Here is a 21986-nt window from a genome sequence, read left to right as displayed (position 1 = left end):
TAGTTGCTGAAAGTAATTCAATTTCATGAATACTTTCGCTTTTATAAATCCTTTACGACTAACTCTATGTAGTTTATTAATATTTAAAACTGCACTGTATATTGAACACTTCCAGAATTATTAAGTATTAATATTAATTGGAATATTTACCAGAGAGACAATTCATAATATTCAGAGATATAGAGATTATAGAGATTCATAATATTATAAACTAAGCGTGTAAACATTATGTCAGTATCACAACTCCAAATATTGGCTATGGTAATGAAAAAAAATGTTTATCACAAACTAGATTTACTAAACACCTGAGCGAGGTCTTTTTTAGTAATCTTTAAAATAGATCCTAGCATTATAGCCTATTTCTTTATTAACAAACAAAATATTGAAATATTGTTTGACGTAAGTAATGAAGTAGTGGCGATATATACGTTTACTAGAATATATTTTTAACAAAGATCGACTATTGCAACTTCATTTATTTTCATAATGAAAGATAATCTACATTATGCTCATTTTTAACTTATAATGAATAGAAAAAAAAAACGTTTTCTGGCAAGTCTTTGAGATGTTAGAACATCCGTTTACTATATACATTTAGTATTTACCTATTTATATTACTTCAAATCTGAAGGTGGTATATTAATTAAGACCAAGAATCAAACGATTAATAAACCTCGAAAACAAATTTAGATTTTGTTCACTTAGGAATCTTTCATTATTTCTGGTAGTTTGAGAGTGGATTTTTACATTAGCTAATATAAAATCCCAGTAATAATGGAACAATCAGAAACTATTGATACAGTAAACATCAAACTTCTAAATATATCTTTAAATCTACATATTAACTTATCATATAATTCTTTTGTACATGCGCTTCTCTGCTAACTCCTTAATGGCTGAACCAATTTCTATAAAATTTTATGTATATTTCAATGAGTTCCTTGATTTGATGACAAAATTGGACTTGGTAAGTATAGCCTTAGTCATACCAATTTTGTCGCTGCTTCTCGGACAGCATGATGTCTCTATTCAGACGCTAGTATATGTGCTAGTATATTTTCAATTAAATAATGATTTACGTTCGTTTCACAATTCTTTATCATTCGAGATAGCTCGAGAGTAAAGTATTCGATTTTAAAAACCTCTGAATTTAAAAACGTGGAACACTCAAAGGCTTTTGACACGGTGTAACATGCAATTCCTAAATATATTTTATGTATTCTACGTGTTTACAATCTACTCGAATCTGGTGGGGATGGTAGACTTCTCCCATTCCTCGTGGGTAGCTCGTCATGTGTGAACGCGGTGTTATCAAGTCCCACAGGCTTGGCTGCTGGCGTTTCTTTTTTCTGTTCCACAGGGCCGTCCATTAGGAACATTGTCAGGAAGAACAGGATACTGCCTGAAAAGTGAATAATGTTATTATATATTTTATTCTGCTTTGGAGAAGTAAAACATTTTTCGTATTATAAATAAATTTACCTAATATGTCTAGATTTATGAACAACAGGGTAACACCTGTTATGTCTTTTTTTGTTTTTCTTTAGATAGTTTATGTCCGTCCTTTCAAAACCCTATGCGACGACGCTCTAGGTGGTCTAGCGGTTTAGTTTACTACCTTACCTTTAATGGTCGTGGGTTCGATTTCTCGCACGGTATATATTCATGAGTACGATTGTTCTGTCTGGTATGTATATTATGTGTTTTCTTATGTATGTAAAACAACAACAAAATGTATCTAAATATCAATTGTAGAGTAATACAATCCTATCTAGTCCCAAACTAGATGGCGCTGTGTGAATTGTCCAAGATTATTATTACTGTTATTATCTATCTATACGTTTTTAAATGAATTGTTATAATTTCATCATAAATATACTCACTGATGCCATAAAATCCGGCGTAGAAGATCATAATGGCCTCTCTGTATCCAATAGCTTTGGAGACTGGATCGACGAGGATCGGCAGGTTGCCACCGACGTTGTTCATGACGAACAGGAACACGCCAACGGTGGTGGAACGGACGGACAGCGGGACAATCTCCACCAGGATGGCGAACACAATGCCGAACCACATCTCCGCTGCGAAAGTAGACATGTTAGATTAGATATTATTGATGATCAGATATAGATAGATAAAAAGCCAAATTTATAATTTGCAATCATTGTCCTGCAAAACTTCTGTTGGGATTTGTCCGCAGGCACGTAGTTATCTCTTATTTACTAAGTACATATGTTATATAGACATGTACGCATAAATAGTGAACGCGACAAATTTAAAGCAGAGTATAAATTCATTAAGTAATGCAATGGACATCCGAAAATAACACTCATTTCCATAAAATGTCGACATTTTAGTTTTATGCTAGTATTGTTACTCACCGAAGAAGTATGAAATGGCCAATGTGATCATGGCCCACAGGGGTCCAAAGATTACGGATCCAAAAGCTGGCAGTGTGGAGATTAGTTGCGACAGTGCCAACACCAGGACGCGAGATCTCACCCCCATTTTTGCTACAAACCTGGTAAATAAATACTTTATTAATCCGGGATACAACACAATGTTAGACTTACCTTAAACTAAACAGAGTTTGTACTACTCGTACTAAACAAAAGAGTACACTGAAATTCTATAGCAAAACTAGATTTTAATCTACCCCTATAATCTATATCCTTTGTTGAAAGTAATATTAACATTTCTTGTCTTACCTTTAGTCAAATTATTTGATTATACGACTCATTCGAAACGCAGACTAATCACAAGAAGAATAAATTAATAACCGTGGATAAATAACACATCTATCTAGTTACACGTTAAGCAGAGCTTGTGTTATGGGTACTAGAGAACTGATATAAATACTGAAACATTTTTTTGTAATATACATAGAAAACACCCGACCGATACAAACAATCATACTCAAGTATACAAATGTTTACAACGTGCGAGGAATTGAACCTGCGACCATCGAAAGAAAAGCGGTAAACCAAACCGCTAGACCATCGAGTCAGAATGATAAAGAAACTTGCGTTTTGTTTTTTTAAAGAAATGTTCAGGATTACATAAATGTTATAGAAGATATTAAGTGGTCAAGGTAAAGCAATTACTTGTCAGAGACGACACCGCCGACGACCACGCCCACGGAGCCAATGCCGACAGTGACGGCGAACAGCCACCAGCCCAGGTCCACGTCGGGGAAGTAGTCGCGGTAGTACAGATCGGCGTTGTACGCGAAGCACATACCACCTGCAACATATAAAGTGGCATTGATAAAAGGAGTCGAGGCCTAACGCGAGTTTCGAGGCGTTTGTGGCCGGGTCCCGACAAACGTACTGACCACCTTCTTTAAGGTAGAAAGGCTACCGTGGCAGATTGTCGTTGTCAGTGCCGTGACCAAAGAAACGATTTATATTCTATTATTATTACATATGTATGTTAGTCTATAAGGTATTTACAATATGGGCCATGTAGCCTGAATTAAATAAAGCATAATTGAGGTACACATAAATACACAAATAAAAGAACCGAAGGTAGCTTTGATATAGAGCTGCAAAGGTATATAGTACATATAGGCAAATGTGGTTACTCTATCTAACCTATTTCAGTGGCCAAGCAACTTGCTTTGTATGCTGTGTTTCGGTTGAAGTGTTGAGACACTGTGAGAGTACTCTATTGCTGTTTGCCGCAGTTGGTCTTTACAGCTTCACCGGACGATAGAGGGCGAGTACAGATGGCACTTCAAACTTAATAGAGCGGCTGAAGGCCAATTCCTACTTGTTGGATATGGAAGTGACATTATAGTAATCTCAGGACAATTCACACAACGCCATCTAGTCCCAAGTTAAGCTGGCTAAAGCTTGTGTTACGTGTATTAGATAACTAATATAAGTACATAGATTTTTTTTTCGTAAATACATACATATTATACATAGAAAACACCCAGACCGATAAAAATAATCATACTCATGAATACAAATGATTGTGCCGTGCGAGGAATCGAACCCGCGACCATTGGACGTAAAGCGGTGTGCTAGACCACTAGACCACCGAGGTCGTCATATATAATTAGTATACGAGACCTGTCATTTTGTCCTCCTAATGGCAACGGATGAGTGGTATCGTCAGAGTCCTATAATCACGTGATGCCTGTAGTGCTGTTTTTTGTATAAAGACGACGGTTACCACTTACCATCAAATGGACCGTCACCTTGGCAGTCCAATAATATAAAAAAATTAAGTAGATGTAGCTCATTTCATACTAATATGTCGACTCAATTACAATGCGTTTTTTATCTTACGTTCAAAGTTAGATAATATACTGGACATAATTTTTATAATATTATAAACTTTGAAGTTTGTGAGTACCGATGTTTGTTACTCTTTCACGCAAACACTACTGAATGTATATTAATGAAACTACAATAGTGTAGCTTATACATCTGAATAACACAAGCTATAAATTTCCAGCGGGTGAAACCCCGGGCACAGCTAGTGTTTAATAACATTAAAAACCCGTGTTTTGCTAATAAATGAATTAAATTCATCGAACATACTGATCGTTGACCAAATCTAGTCATGAAAATACGTTTTAATTCACCATTCACGGATAATCAGCACCCTGGCAGGACAATAATAGCTAGAGGAAAGATTGATGGCGTACTGAAATACTTCCGTATGCCAATGATTGATAATTTCACGGTATGCACGGACACCCAAGAAATTGCTACACCAAACAATGCGTTAATTTCCGCTTAACAATGCCAGTAAAGCAAGTCAACCTTGATTTTGGTGACATGGCACAACCGATACCGAGAATGACAGGATCAAAGACAAATGTATTTTTCAGATTGATAAAACTAATTTATATTTTACACTTTATAGAAAAGGTTTAAGGTAGAGTTTGCAAAAGCCCCGATGGTAGGTTTAGTTGGGGTCGTATTTAAAGCTCGACATTGACGATGTATCTATATTTGTAATCAAACACGACTTTTGATAGAATGGTTGACATGAATTTAAAGAAAACTTATCCTTACTAAAATTATAAATGCGAAAGTAATTCTGTCTGCCTGTCTCGCATTCACGCCAAAACTACTGAATTGATTTAAATTAAATTTGGTACACAGATAGTCTGGACTCTGAGAAAGGACATAGGCTACTTTTTAATGCGAAAGAAGGGTTGTACGGTTGAAAGGGGTGATGAAAGGTTGTATGGAAGTAACGTTATTTTTAAAGCTAGAAAGATGAAACTTATTATTTGGTAACAGTCAGCACAGTTAATTTTCCAAAGAAAACCAAATTGGTCTGCTCAGTAGAAATATATACTTCGTAATGGTTTTACTATTCACATGGTATCAAGTTACTACTATCCAATAAAAAAAATACATCGTAAATGGCAGGTTTTATATTTAGCCGTTCAATAAAAAGTGTGGTTAAAAATCGGCATGTCATGTTCTTTATTAGAAGTGTGAATAAAAAACAAAAGCTCGATCAACTGGTAGCTAACAGATATTTATCTGACATCTAATCATTAAAATGGTGATCGATACATTGGTACATTTGTCAATTATTCTTAGATATATTATATAGTCAATACTATGATTGAACCGCAAATAAATAATTTATTCTCAGGACTTTCCAAAGAGTTGAGTAAGTAGGTATACCAGAGGAATGGTCAAGTGGTTTTTTAATTGACTTTAATAAAACAAAAACATTACTAAATCAAATTCACAGTCAAAATCAAAGGCAAAGTCGCACAATCACAATACAGTCTATTTCTTATAGCTTAGGCTTCTCTGAATTTGTAGTAGAATGTTAATTCAATCCATCACTCCGGAAATGGTACCCTGAAGTACCTATGTACATCGTGGTATTTTAGTCAGTTAGTTTACCACTCCTCACTCACTTCCCCCGCCAAGGATATCCTTGGTGAGGATTTTTACAGAAGTGAAAAAGAACTACTCTAAATCCGAATCTCGTTATTATCATCTGGTGGCCATCTCTTCATTCCAGATGTCCCACTAGTGTGGACAATTCGGTTAGAAACAATGTTCATCATGCGTAAAGAAAATTAATAGAGTAGTTGCTGTTACGCGTGATACATTGTTTCTGTGAATGCATTTAGTTTTTTTTTGTTCACTGTTTTACAAGTGTTTGCGCATATAATTCATGTCAATTCAATTTATTATGATATTTTTATTTTTTATTTCAATGATTTTATATCCAGAGACATGTTTAATATTTATATATTATCAATAATTTTATAATTAGGTTTTTGCTCAGTCCGCCATTTTGCCGTAGTTTATAGACTTTTTTTATAATTAATTGATTATTAAAAAAGTCGATAAAGCACATATATTTGAAGAACATCGGAAGGTGCGAGCTGGCGCGCGGTCTCTCTCGTCCTCTTTGTCTATATTTACATGCACATTCTTTCCTGCGTGAAAGCCTCAATTTGCGGGTGAACGATTCGTCGATTTGTACGTGTAAAGGCAGCTATTAATCGATCACCACACCATTACTATTGATAAAAAAATACAATGCAATTAGACTTAGACTTACCGCAATGACGAATAGACGCAGCCAGACAGAGCAGCAAAATCCTGGGCTGTGCGATCACGTGCCAGATTGTCACCTGTGGAATCTTCTTGCCTGATTCCAGGCTCGCATCACCTGCTTTGTTGCCCACACCTAAACAAATAAAAGAACCTTGAGTATACCATTTAAATATCTATGTACAAGAAAGGGGATCGTTAGAAATGTGATTACTAGCTTTTTTAAAGTTAACAAGTTGTTACCTGCAAATCCGTACATGTGGAATTAATATAAATAAAATTTCTAATATAAATTTAGATTGAAAGTGCCGATAATATCGATATCGGTCAAGCCGTTTCAGAGATAAGCAAGAACAAACAGACAGACAGATAAAAAATGTTTAATTAATTTTTTTGTTAATTTGAAATTACTAACGTTTGTACTTACTTCAATTTTATTTATTTGTATAATATACTATTATTTAAAAAATGTTCCATGTAATACATAAGCCTACCTAATTTATATGCATTAAGTGAAATTCTGTAATTTTGGAATTACAAATCGGATCCTTTAATTTTATTTATTTGTATAATATACTATTATTTAAAAAATGTTCCATCCCTATGTAATACATAGCTTACCAAGGGTATATCAAAGTCAGTTCCACAGTAATGGAAAGGTCTTTGTGCTGTTAATGTATTTTTGTATTTAGATTCCACAAAACAATTTGTTTTTTTGACAGAATGTAATAACTACTACAATACGGACAGAATCATTAATTTAACGAAATGTTCATTTATTTATTCTTTTGCACACAAAATTGTATACATGGCGGATATATTTGCCTGATGATGATGCCTGATGCCTGATGCCTGATGCTTGATGATATTTGTTATCTTACTAATATTATAAACGCGAATGTTGTGTGAGTATGGATGGATGTTTGTTACTCTTTCTTTTTGATTGTCACATGCCTAATCCTTGTTAATTAAATACAATTAAATCAATAATTATTTAAAAGAGCATCACACAAGTTTCTTGCTTATTCTTCTTCTGATGAATCTGCATTCCGAATAAGCGGTGGAATTAAAAAACTTATGTGCTTATATTAAGTTAATTTGAATAAGGATTATTTCTATTTTTTTCACGCAAAAATACTGAACGGTTTTTGATGAAACTTCACACTTTAATATAGCTTATTTATGAGAATAACATATGGGTTATAGTTTCAAAAGATATTATGTAAATTAGTTGAAATATAAAGATAAATGTCAAGTAAGTGTGATGCAGACGAAGTTGCAGAAGGAACTTGTGCTGTTTTAGATACACGTTCTATTATAGAACTTACTACAGTTTTAGACAGGCCAAGATCTTTTAGAATATTGTAGAGAGATTTCGCTGGTATACTTCTCGCTCCCGCTACAGTACTAGACAGGATCTTTTAGAAGATTGTAGAGAGATTTCGCTGGTATACTTCTCGCTCACACTTCAGTACTAGACAGGATCTTTTAGAAGATTGTAGAGAGATTTCGCTTGTATACTTCTCGCTCCCACTTCAGTACTAGATAGAATCTTTTAGAAGATTGTAGAGAGATTTCTTACTTCTCAGTACTAGACAGGATCTTTTAGAAGATTGTAGAGAGATTTCGCTGGTATACTTCTCGCTCCCACTTCAGTACTAGATAGAATCTTTTAGAAGATTGTAGAGAGATTTCTGGTATACTTCTCGCTCCCACTTCAGTACTAGATAGAATCTTTTAGAAGATTGTAGAGAGATTTCGCTGGTATACTTCTCGCTCCCACTTCAGTACTAGATAGAATCTTTTAGAAGATTGTAGAGAGATTTCGCTGGTATACTTCTCGCTCCCACTTCAGTACTAGACAGGATCTTTTAGAAGATTGTAGAGAGATTTCGCTGGTATACTTCTCGCTCCCACTTCAGTACTAGATAGAATCTTATAGAAGATTGTAGAGAGATTTCGCTGGTATACTTCTCGCTCCCACTTCAGTACTAGATAGAATCTTTTAGAAGATTGTAGAGAGATTTCGCTTGTATATTCTCGCTCCCATTCATACTAGACAGGATCTTTTAGAAGATTGTAGAGAGATTTCGCTGGTATACTTCTCGCTCCCGCTACAGTACTAGACAGGATCTTTTAGAAGATTGTAGAGAGACTTACTGCAGTTCTAGACATGTCAGTATCTTTTAGAAGATTGTAGAGAGATTTCGCTTGTATACTTCTCGCTCCCACTTCAGTGCTAGATAGAATCTTATAGAAGATTGTAGAGAGATTTCGCTGGTATACTTCTCGCTCCCACTTCAGTACTAGACAGGATCTTTTAGAATATTGTAGAGAGATTTCGCTGGTATACTTCTCGCTCCCGCTACAGTACTAGACAGGATCTTTTAGAAGATTGTAGAGAGATTTCGCTGGTTCGCAGAGGTATCTCTCGCTCCCACTTCGACAGAAATTTACCACATGGTACCAATTCGTATATAAATTAACCACATGGCCATTTTTCGTTAATTCGTTTATTAGTTCGTAACATTTTTCTTATTATGAAGTTTTATATGGTTTATATAATATTATATAGGTAAGTATTTGATTCAGCTTAAATGGACCACATAGCCGTTGTTGGTTACTTCGTTTATTCATTCGTAATATTGTTTTATTCTGAATTGTAATAATACTATATAGGTAAGTATTTGATTTACCTTCTTCACCGATTGTAGTTCTAGGCGGTTCACGAAGGGTCAGGAAAGTGAAGAATGCAATTACCAATCCAATGATTCCAGCACCATAATAGCACACGCGCCAGCTCTGTGGAGAATTAGAAATTACAACTCATTAATATAATATATTTATCTTATACATACTTTTCTTTCGATTATATGACATATAAACCTGTAAGTTTGTGAGCATGGATGTATGGTTGTTAATTTTACGACGCAAAAACAACTCAATGGATTATGATGAAATTTACGGTGATATAGCTTATAAATCAGAATAATACATAGGCTACAATTTAAAAAGATATTATGTAAATTGGGCGAAATATAATGATAAATGTCAAGTAAGTGTGATGCAGACCAAGTTACTAAGGTCTTTCGGTTTCAATCGGGATACTAAATCCAGGACCATGACCATGACGTTCGTAATTAATTCAAATACTTTATAAATAGTTACAACTAGTTAGGTAGACCTCCACGCGGTTCCCCCTGGAAATCATCATGATAAATTCTTGGTGAATTTATCACGATGGGCTAACTGACCTGACTTCATGTTCATCTTATCATCCTCCACTGGTGCCCCGCCAGTGTAAACCGTTAGCGCAGGCGGGTGCACCATTCCATTATGATCCATAAAAAATGGCGGCAATTGTACGCTCGAAATATTGGGGTACTTTCTAGTCAATACAGTATATGTGTTTTCCTAACTCTCGAGGCGCTCCCTTTGTTCACAAAGCTAAGCCAATTCAAATTATTTTAATTGCAAAGAATAAAAGATTGGCAATATAATTTCTATTTCGCCGAAAGGTATACATTTTTCCAGTACCGACCAATTTTCTTAATGGAACATTTTTTTAAAGAGATACTTTACAAAACCTTTGTTATTTTGTTTCGCTATCTTATATTATTCAATTTGATTTTATTGAAGTTAATTTCCATAATAATTAAAACTAGTGGTCGCCCAGTGGTCGAAATTCGACTATAATAAAAACTACAAAAATATCTTGGGTCCATCATTAACAAATATATATATGATTAACAATAAACAAATAGAAAACTACAAAAAAATTTTTGAAGAAATATGTACATATATATATATATATATTAACATTAAAAAAACAATATATATATGCGTGTGTGTGTCAAATACAGGGTAGTGTGTGTATGTATTTTTATGCATGTTTAAAAAAAACTATTTGCACTCCACTTCCATATAAACTGTAGGTATGTTTGATATTCTTTCACGCAATAACTACTGAACGAATTTTGATGAAACTTTACAGTAATATAGCTTATATATCAGCGGTTTCACCCGCGTCCAACTTATAGCCTATCTATAAATTTCACGCGAGTGAAATCGCGGGCACAGCTAGTATTAATATATATTCTATTGCATTGGTTTAAGTGTACATATGTGTGTAGTAAGATATGAATAAAATTTCTTATCTATCTATGTATATCCATAAGAACTTACCAGACCCCATGCGTTTATATCAGGTATATACCTCCCAACAGGGAAAGCTATACCGTATCCACCATAGATGCCCCAGTTGAATATCGACAGTACCAGCGCCCTCTGGTGTTCAGGGAACAGATCTGTGAGTATGCCGGTAGCTAGCGGGTTACACCCGGATTCTCCTGCCGCCATGACCATCCTCAAGAGAACCAGATGCCAGTATTCTGTGACGGTGCCCATGAGAAGAATGGCGATTGCGAAGACCAGAGTGCAGCAGGCGAGGACACGAGCTCTGTTGTATCTGTTGATAGAAATATTTTTTAGTCGACCCGCGCAACTTCATCTGTTTTTATTTGCAGCTCACCTCCTATTGGTTGTAGCGTGATGTTATATAGCTTATAATCTTCCTCGACAAATGGACTATCGAACACTAAAAGAATTTTCAAAACTGGTCAGCACTGGAACCCGGAATACACAAACCTTACCTCTTTATAATTTTTATTAACACTGCAAACATTCTTATAACAAATATGCGATTTAATTTAATGTTACAAACTCACGCCTAAACTGCTGAATCGATTATGAGTAATTTCGAGTTAGAAATAAATATGTGATTAGTTTTTTTCGAACTATAGGATAAGCATAGTTTGAAAAAAAAAGCTGTTACTGTAGCTACGTCAGCTTTACTGGAAGAATACAGACGGCAGTACTAACTCGCGGAAAGAATTATGAATTAAGTTCAACTTTCTATCTTCCATCTTACTTCGATGGCCGCGGGTTCGATTCACCGCACGATATTAACAATTGTATTCATGAATATGATTGTTTGTATCGGTCTGTATTTATAAAAAACTGTATCTATGTATTCATATCCATAACACAAGCTTTGCTTAGCTTCGGACTAGACTAGACAGATCGCGCTGTGTGAATTGTCCTGAGATATTATTATCTGATGCAACTGACGTATAATCATGAAAAGAAACAAATAGACAGATTTTCTCATTTATAATGTTAGTATGAATAACCATAATTAGGCCTTAGCGTAACATCAATCTGCAAATTTTGCCAAGCAGAAGAGGACACGCCACTACACACCTTATGTGGTCCCACTAATGCATAAACTAAATTTCTGCTTTGGAATACACTATATCCCGAAGAGATAAAAACCCTCGTTCCTAAGAATATCCTACAATTCTTGTCACGGGTTTAGGTAGCGAACTTTGTATAAGGGCGAGTAGAATAGATCTATATATGTCTCAGTGTTTATAGGTTTTAGCACCTGACAATAGCACCCCCAATAAAAAAAAACGAAAAGCGATTTTAAAACACTTACCTATCAGCAACCACGCCAAGTATGACTCCTACAACTGTGAAGACGGCCATAAACGCCGGTCCTGCCAGAATCTGGTAGTCGATCCCCAGGCCGTTGTATCCCCACTCGCAGTATCTCGTCCCATTTAGAGTCAGGGTCTCGCATCTAAACAAAAGAAATTACCATTATATTTAGAGTTGTTTCCATGATTCATTTTATAACTTACTAGTTGTATCATGCGGAGCTGCTCGCATGGATATTAGTCTATATTACTCACCAATAATCCTATATATTAGCTAAAGAATACTGATTTATTTATTTAGTATTTCGTCCTATTTGGTAGTATGTATTAACACATATCTTAATAATATTAAAAACGCGAAAGTTTCTGTGTATGGATGGATGTTTGTTACTCTTTCACGCAAAAACTACTGAACTGATTTTAACGAATCTTTATAGTAGTATAGCTTATACATCAGAATAATATATAGACTATAAATTTCATGCGGGTGAATCCGGGGGCTAGGAGCTAGTTTTAACATAAAAATGTAAATTTACAACATTTGTTTAAAAGAGCACGCAATGTCTCTTGCGCGTTTTTCATGTGATGATTACTTTTCGGTGAGTAGATGTATAATTATTCTAAAGTGTGTGTTAATTACACAATTTAGGTTTAATTGAATAAACATTTTTACCTATTCTATTCTAATATTTTCATTCTTTAAAGTAAAATTCAGTTTTTAGTTGAATTATTATTACTATCTATTACGTAACTCAAATTATATAAAATTAAGTAACTATGACGTTTCATTATCCCAGGGTGTTTTTCTTTAAGTTTTAAATCTCGAAGGTCATAATCTGCTTATTTCAAGCGTCATTATTTACGCAGTATTGTATCGACACAAGTAGCGTAGTCACGCGACGGTTTAGTTGTTAATTAATATATAATTAGTGCCTTTATCCGTTTGTCTGTCATAAAAGGTATACCGAGTCAGAAATAATATTTTTGAAACATAAAAAGTCTTTTATTTTAATAAAATGAATCGGTTAAAAAGTTATTTGCGTGGGTACTTCAGTCTCACCTACTTCAGTCGCCATGCATTTGCTTCGTAATATATGTTTAGATAGATAGATAGATAAGAATTTTTATTTGTATCTCAATACACACATATAGGTTTAATTAAAAATAGTATACAGTACAGATTATTTAAACCAATGCAATACAATATGGGTAAACCTGCATGTGTGTGCTATGGCAATATAAAATGGTACAGAACTCAGCGTGGAGAATCACTCAAGGAACAAAATACTGATTTTCATCGTTTACAGGTGAATGTACTTTTTTTTAAAACAAAAATAACTGCACGTTACAGTATGAAATAAATAATAAAGGAACTTCAAAATAGGAGTTCCAGTTAGAGTACCAGAACTTTATAAATACCGGTGTTGTTTCGGTTAAGAGTTAGCTGAAATAGTGAATATAGAATAGGTTCATAATTCTACAGTTGGTAAATAGTTTTTGTGGTATAAGATACAACAAGTGAGTACTAGGTATAACCCTGTACTTAATGCAGTGCTGAATCAGAATGTCTGTGATTGTGCCCATAAACGTATTATCTTTTTAGCACATAATTATTGTTGAATGCTCTAAGTTTTTGCAGTTCTTTTTTCACAATACACGTTTGGTATCTATTATTTATGTTGCTATTATATTCTAGAAAAATCGATTGTCATTTCATAAATGACTAGGGGCACGCCTCGGCTATGCCTAGGTGCTCACGATACTGGGAAATTTGTAACCGTATGTTCTTCTTATACTCTGGGATAATGTTCCTTTAAGACTGAAAATAAATTTCTTAAATCTTTCATAACAAAATTAGCTCTCTCTCTTTATAATACATATAAGTAGTATAGATTAGGTGTTTCACGTGATTTTTCATATATATAATTGGTTCATATTTAGAAATATTATAGTTAACTAAATTTTAGCAGCGACTTCTTCCGAATAGCAGGGATATATTTATTGATTGTAACAAAACTGGACTGTTTTCAATAGTCTATAGTTAAAATAACTTACTGTCGAAAACACACATTTGGTTTTCATTTGTTTTATTTTATACGACTTATTAACTGTTTGAATGCTATATTAGAGTACTAGTTTAGCACACCACTGGTTTCCTTCGAGAACGCTGACAATTTGTTGGGCCATTTATCCATCAAAATAGACAAACAAACGCACTGTTTTTGTAAACATTTACAAAATATTAGCTATTATATTAAACAGTTCGTTTATATATAAAGAGTTATGTATCTAAACTTTTTGAGTGTACTATCAGGTTGTAATTTAAAATCTTTTTTACCTATTAAATATCATAATGTAACTAGATAGACATTTAAATAAAAACTAGATCTACATGACTAGATCCTTCCGTCTATTTTTTTAATGCTAATAAAAAGGCTGATGTTTTGTAAGTTAACTACGTGACAAAGTTGTTAGGTATTTAATGAGTTAAATTTGAAAAATATACTACTTTGGTACTAAATACACCTGAAAACTTAAACTACATTATAAGACTGTAAAATAAATTTCATATTTTATTTTTCAGTAATAACGGAGTAAAGAAATCGTCGAGGTAGACTTGTTACTTTGTAAAAAGAGGTTTGCCTGGGTCTCTCAGTCTTCATCTATATTAACTAGCAAACAGCATGCATGTATTTCGGTTGAAGCATTACTTAGAATAGAAAATTTTTATATTCAAATAAACTTAAATTTAAACAAAGTTTTAACTATTCAAAAAATAGTATTTTATATATGATACATATATTTTTAACCTACCGCTTATTCAGAAAGGAATTCCAGATAGAGTGACATAATGATAAAAAACTGCAATTTTTGAGTTATCTTTTAATGTTAAGTGTGCGATATGAAACTTAAAATTCTTTTGGTTTTCCACTTTGCTAACTTAGGGAAAGTTGTTCAGTTGAGTTTCGACTCGAACCGTTTATAAAATGTTAGTTCTATATAATTAGATACTGTTACAACTTGATAATCATTGGGCATTGATGGTCATTAGGCTCCCTAAAATATGGTCGAGTGCAGTGATAGCTGGCTCATCCGTCATACTCGTGAATGAATGCTGCTTGTAGGGACTGGTCTGCTCTAATCACTACGACTGATTTAGTCTTATTTAGTTACTCAACCAGTTGGTTGTGTATTTAATATTTTCTCTATTTGAGTATTTAATTGAATTAGTGCTAGTTGGTAGTATAAGTGACAAAATCATTTAAAAGAAAAAAAAACCACGCAAGTTTTTGCTCAGTCTTCTTGTAATGAGACAGCTTTCCGAATGAGCAGTAGATTAAAAAAAAAATATGATGACTAATCAAAAGTGCTTCAATGTAAGTTTATTTGATTAAATAATTTTCTATTCTATTCTATTCTATAAAATTATAGATTGTAATGTATAAAGTAAAGGGCGGATAAGGGCCTTGGTACAATCCTTCGACCTTGTAACAAGATCAAGTCATCACGAATGACTAAGCTGAATCTAATTATTCTAATAAATAAGTAAAATTGCGTCTAATTTTACGCGTATCAGCTTACTTTAATTATTTACACTTGCTGCGTATTTTAAAATATCTTAGTCATTTGAAAACGTCATGGTATCGTGGATTACTATCCTAATTTGACATTGAAAGGTCGTAAGGTCGTTTGTGTATATATTTAAATTACTGATTGTCCCATGAATGAATACAGATGACAAGCAACATTTTTTTTTAAAGTAATAATATATTTTATTTTTAGTTTCAGTTTACATGTGACAGAAACTTTACAAAAATAGATCTTAAATTTATGACGTCAAAAAAAAATTGATGGGTTGCTTGTGGTTTATTAGTTTACTTTTTTTTTTCGGACAACTCCAATACTGTTGACCGAAATGGCCTTTACAGCTTCACCGGACGATAGGGGGCGAGTGCAGATGACACTCCAAACCATAGGAAGGACTTATGAAGCGGCTGAAGGCCAACTCCCGCTTGACGGATACGACTTTAACCTGAGATTACCGTTACGGGTTCGAACCTCGGCTCAGGCTGTCGTAATATCGATCCCCGTTTGAATTGGACGGGGGATCGATCGGAAGGAACTGCTTTAGGGCAGTCGGTTCTGATACCGTACATAGATTTTTCATTTTCATCAAGTAATAAAATTTAAATATGGCAGTTTTACATTTAGTTAAGTGTGTGTGAGTGTGTATTTATGTGAATCTGTCTTTGAATAGTTAAATTAATCTGAGATCGGTTAGTATGCTTACGGCTATTAATTCAAATATTTTTAAAGCATTACGTTACAAGAGGTCTTATTATTTACTCTACGTTTTATACGTTTATCTTTATCACGTTCTATGCAATAATATTCAGCGAAATATGGGTATAAATTCCGTTCAACACAACATTGCCTCTATCTAGCCCGTCTGGGATTGCAGTCGTGAAGGTACATAAGCGGTATTCTTAATTGTGACAGTTCTGTACAAGTATGATTTATAACCGTTTCATTGGGATCAATTAGTACGCTAAACTGCAATTTCAGATGTTGCCGCTAATGGATCTTGACTAATTAAGAGCGTACACAACCAATGTTTCAATCACCAGAGAGTCAGTTAGAAATATAAATTGACATACAAAGTTCTTTGGTGTCCATAAAATTCACGATCTTTGAGTTAAGCATTAGGCTACTTAGAAGTTGCTACCTCAGGAAGGGCATATGGAGCGGCTGATGGATATGACTTTAAACTGATGTCACAGATAGGGGTTTGAACCTCTGCTCAGTCAATCGCAATTTCGATCCCCGTTTGAATTGGACGGGGGACTTTGATGTTGTTAATGTATTGAGACGACAAGATAGTTATAATATTTCTATTATAATTGTACAAAACCACTATTATAATCCCCGTTTTCAACATTTTTTATTGCAGCTCCACTCCTATTGGTTTATTTGTCGTAGCGTGATGTTATATAGCCTATAACACGCACAATAACGTAGCTTTCAATTAGTAAAATATTTTCAAAATAGGTTCAGTTGATCCTGTAATTATATACAACCTCGCAAACTCTACCTCTTTATAATATTACTATAGGTAAAAAATATTTTAAACTGTAGTCATTATTGCAGCCTAAAAGCAAAAAGTGCCTAAAATCTAATATCTAAAAATCCCTAACAATCATCTTCACTCCCCCTTCGCTCAAGATTTTTACAATACTATATAGCGAATTAATATACAATATGTCTTTGAAAATGTATGGGCTCTGCGAAAAATAATTTACTTGACGTCTCAGTGGTCAAGTTATCAAAAATGCGTTAAGATGAGTTGTGTATTCATCTGCTAAGTTCGAATTGGCCGCTCCAAAACTTGCCGCCCGAAGCATGGCATGGCGAGGCAGGCCTCAGTGGTCAAGTCGTCAAAGGTTCGTTGTTGTGTTCATCTGCTAAGTTCGAATATACTACCCGGCATGGACTCCGTGTTGCCGGGGCTGCATTATTCTGAGGTATTTCATTTTTCAATGTTGAAGTTGTTACACATACTGATCGGCCCGAGATGGCCGTACAAAGTAGGTCGCATCTGTCGCATCTGCTGGCACTTTATTTTCCATATAAGTTCAAGTATGTATATATCATGTAGGTATGTATGTTTTTGTGTTAACACATATTTTATAACAAGTACATAGAAAATACTCGAGCCTTACTGTTTTTTTAATTATTGCAACCGGTTCTGACTTACCTTTGCTAGTTAACATTATAAAAAAGATTTGACACATAATTGGACTTTGCTATGCTAAATCCTGCCATACGCAACTACACGTGTTTTATATTTAATAGTTATTGATTTGTAATAATTTTTATTTTTAATAATAAATATATTACTAGATGCTGATGGAGATCAGCATCTAGTAATACATTCTTCCTAATTGAATTTATTGATTCTGTATTCTAATCTGTATTTTTGTAATCATACACAAGTTGATTTGTAAAGAATAAGAAATTAATTTCTTGTCAATTCTTAGCTCGAAAGCATACAGGCGCACCACCACTATAGGCTACGGTAACCATTTATGATGACAAACACAATACGGCCCTTATTATGTTTGCCATCATAGTTATATAATAAAAAACTCCGAACTGACGGTAGATTGGACATATTGTAATAAATAACCCAACATGAATAAAGATATTTTGATATGATTTGAGTTGTAATTATTGTGGTAGTAAAAATATATTGGTCGAATTTGAAACCGATTTATTTAGTTAAACACTAAAAACAACAAAATATAAATATTTCTTACTAACTCTCTGCTGAAGCAAACACCACTAATAGAACATTAGTCATGACACTTTGGCAACTGTCGATGTTGTGGTCAACGCAATGCTTACTATACCCACATTATAATGGTGTAATTTGAAACCTAATTTTTAGTTAAACGATAAAAACTACAAAGTATAAATATTTTTATTAACTCTCTGCTGAAGCAAACACCACTAATAGAACATTAGTCAGACACATTGGCAACTGTCGATGTTGTGGTCAACGCAATACTTACTATACCCACATTATAATGGTGTAATTTGAATCCTATTTTTTCGTTAAACGATAAAAACTACAAAGTATAAATATTTTTATTAACTCTCTGCTGAAGCAAACACCACTAATAGAACATTAGTCATGACACTTTGGCAACTGTCGATGTTGTGGTCAACGCAATGCTTACTATACCCACATTATAATGGTGTAATTTGAATCCTATTTTTTAGTTAAACGATAAAAACTACAAAGTATAAATATTTTTATTAACTCTCTGCTGAAGCAAACACCACTAATAGAACATTAGTCAGACACATTGGCAACTGTCGATGTTGTGGTCAACGCAATACTTACTATACCCACATTTCGCTTATTATGATTTTATATATTCGAATCTAAAGTGACAGGGGAAGATTCTAGCGCTGTCTCCCGAATTATTTATAGGTTTGATATTGACGGTTCCTTCACCGGAGATTCAGTTAGAAATATAAATTGACACATAAAGTTACTTTGGTTCGTGTAAGATTGGAACTCACTACTTATGACTGTAATTAAACGATATAATCCTGACATTTTAAAGTATTTATGGTATAGGTAAGATTTGATTTCCTGACCTATAAGTGTAATTAAGTGTAGTAATCCACTAGGCTACTATGCGAGAGTCTTTATAATATATTTATGTATAAAAACTAGCTGTACTCGCGACTTCGTCCGCGTGGAATTTAACAAGAAAGTTAATTAGAGATTTTTTTATAAAATAAAAGTAGCCGAAGTTACTCCTTATTACATCAGCGACTAGCTCTGAAATGGGTGGACCGATTTTGACGGGACTTTTATTGTCAGAATAAAAGTCCCGTCAAAATCGGTCCAGCCACAATAAAAGTCCCGTCAAAATCGGTCTAGCCATTTCAGAGATTAGCCGGAACAAACGGACAAACAGACAGACAGTCAAAAATTGTAAAAATGTTATTTTAGTGTATGTACCGATTTATATTCATATGCGTGTGGTAAAAAACGGTTATTTCAATATTACAAACAGACACTCCAATTTGAATTATAGGTATAGATTACGTGTCACTTTGTTTGTCTGCGATGGACTCTTAAACTACTGAACAGATTACAAATTTGGTTTGCACATTGTATACAATTTGATCCAACTTGAAAGATAGGATAGCTTAATCTCAATTTATAGTCGCAATATTATTTTATTCAAGAACCTCAGCCAGGTCTGCCAGTTAGTATATGAAATATCTCACGTTTCTGAGGAGTTGACCTTCTCGCAGACGAGTGGTAGATCGCTCAGCATGAGGTCGGTTGCGTTCAGCATGCACGACTTGTCGCCGTAGTGGAGATCGTCAGCTGTCACTTTGGAAGTGGTACCTGGTGACAAGATGTTGAGGTTTAAGACAACCTAAAGTCAAAAGTATATATATATCTTATTTTATATCCTATCAGCTGTATCTGCGGTTTCACCCGCAGATACAGCTGGTAGGATATAAAATAAGTTTCAATATAAAATATAGCCTATATATTATTCTAATGCATAAGCTATATTACTGTAGAGTTTCATCAAAATAGTTTTTATACTCTTTTAAATTTTGACGCGGTCATTATTTATACGTATAATTAGTAAAAATCACGGGATCTTACCACGTTTTATATTTATTTGCTGAGTTCCCGATATTTCGGCAGTGTTTCAACTACCGGTATCACGGGTAAACGGGATCAGTTTACCCGTGATGGTCATCATGGTAAACGGGATCAGTTTACCCGTGATGGTCGTCATGGTAAACGGGATCAGTTTACCCGTGATGGTCATCATGGTAAACATGGTGATGGTCATCATGGTAAACGGGATCAGTTTACCCGTGATGGTCGTCATGGTAAACGGGATCAGTTTACCCGTGATGGTCATCATGGTGGTTGAAACACTGCCGAAATATCGGGAACTCAGCAAATAAATATAAAACGTGGTAAGATCCCGTGATTTTTACTAATTATACGTATAAAATAGTTTTTGCGTGAATGAGTAACGAAGATCCATACTCAAAAACTTTTGCGTTTATAATATTATACAAAGATTAAGATTAACATAATCCTGTAAACAATCGTGAAAAAAGTTTAAAATAAAATATTTATGTTTAAAAATAATAGACTTCGGTTAATTTAACGGCCTCGGTGGTCTTGCGGTTCAGTACACCGCTTTATCCGATTGTCGCGGGTTCGTTCCTCGCATGGTGCAAACATTTGTATTCATGAATATGTTTGTTTGTATCGGTGTGGGTATTTTCTATGTATATTATGTATGTATTTAAAAAAAAATATCAGTTGTCTATTACCCATAACACAAGCTCTGCTTATCGTTACACTAGAGGACCTAGTGTGGATTGTTCAGGGGAAAAAAAGGTTTTTTTTAATAGATAGAGAGACTCTAGAGGAAGGCTTATATGTATAATACATGTACCCGTGCGACGCCGGAGCGAGTAACTAGTTTAGACTATAAATCATGTCTAAATATCTATTATACGCATGTAATAGATATTTAGACTGTTTGTTATACTTGACAATGTTAGCTATTGCATGTTAGTGATAACTAAATGTGAGAGACAATTTTAAAGGACATTTATAGACATTTATTCTAAATTTTTAAGACAATTATAAATAAATAATAGTATTGGGAGGCAGGGGATTGTGAGTAATGTGTACTTATGACCCCATCATTAGCAATGTGCCATCTCAGATCGACTACCACGCGGTTCCCCTGAAACTATTGTGATAAATTCCTGGTGATTTTGAAAAGTCTTTTCTATTTTTATGTAATTAAAAGTGCAAACAATTCAAACAATTCCTGGTGAATTTGTCACGATGGGCTAACTGACCTGACCTCATGTTCATCTTATCATCCTCCACTGGTGCCCCGCCAGCGTAAACCGTTAGCGCAGGCGGGTACACCATTCCATTATGATCCATAAAAAATGATACTATTCTGGGGTTTTTCTTGCTACCCTTTGGGGTAGTAAGGTGGTTAACCACAGGGCCAACAGCTCACCATTACATATTCACACGTAGTTGTTTTATATTCAGAGAAACCAGGTGATGTGCTAAAAATACTATATCGATCACGTCAAGTTAAACCGGCTTGACATTTAGAAGTGGGACACACACGTGCTCCACTATATATATGGATATATGTTTATACGAGAATATATTATATACTAGCCATTTTCCGCGACTTCTTATAGGTATGGCACCAAAATTGCGTTGCATAAGCTGCTTATGTTTAAGTTTAGGAGGATGAATTTTTTAGGTAAGGAAAATGATATTATTGAAAGAAATCATCTGCATTGAGTTGATCAGATTAAAGAAGCCTATATTCGTTATTGA

At 34.2% G+C, this 21986-nt stretch overlaps 1 protein-coding gene across 1 annotated transcript in view; it reads right to left on the bottom strand.

Annotated features, from left to right (window-relative positions):
* Positions 1-1147: 1147 nt before the first annotated feature.
* LOC131845853 (putative metabolite transport protein HI_1104) overlaps positions 1148-21986 on the bottom strand; it is a 57105-nt gene continuing 36266 nt past the window's right edge. The window contains exons 3-11 of the mRNA XM_059194996.1: positions 19859-19982; positions 12049-12192; positions 10734-11016; positions 9245-9350; positions 6556-6684; positions 3105-3243; positions 2382-2521; positions 1884-2081; positions 1148-1402 (exon numbers count right to left, since the gene is read on the bottom strand). Of these exons, the coding sequence (XP_059050979.1) occupies positions 1230-1402; positions 1884-2081; positions 2382-2521; positions 3105-3243; positions 6556-6684; positions 9245-9350; positions 10734-11016; positions 12049-12192; positions 19859-19982 (1436 nt within the window). The 3' untranslated portion in view covers positions 1148-1229. The remainder of the gene's footprint in view (positions 1403-1883; positions 2082-2381; positions 2522-3104; positions 3244-6555; positions 6685-9244; positions 9351-10733; positions 11017-12048; positions 12193-19858; positions 19983-21986) is intronic.

This window comes from Achroia grisella, unplaced genomic scaffold (assembly GCF_030625045.1).
Source record: "Achroia grisella isolate CSIRO2021 unplaced genomic scaffold, CSIRO_AGI_Agris_v1 utg109, whole genome shotgun sequence".
In the NCBI taxonomy this organism is placed as follows: Eukaryota; Metazoa; Arthropoda; class Insecta; order Lepidoptera; family Pyralidae; genus Achroia; species Achroia grisella.
This window is presented reverse-complemented; position numbering and strand designations above follow the sequence as displayed.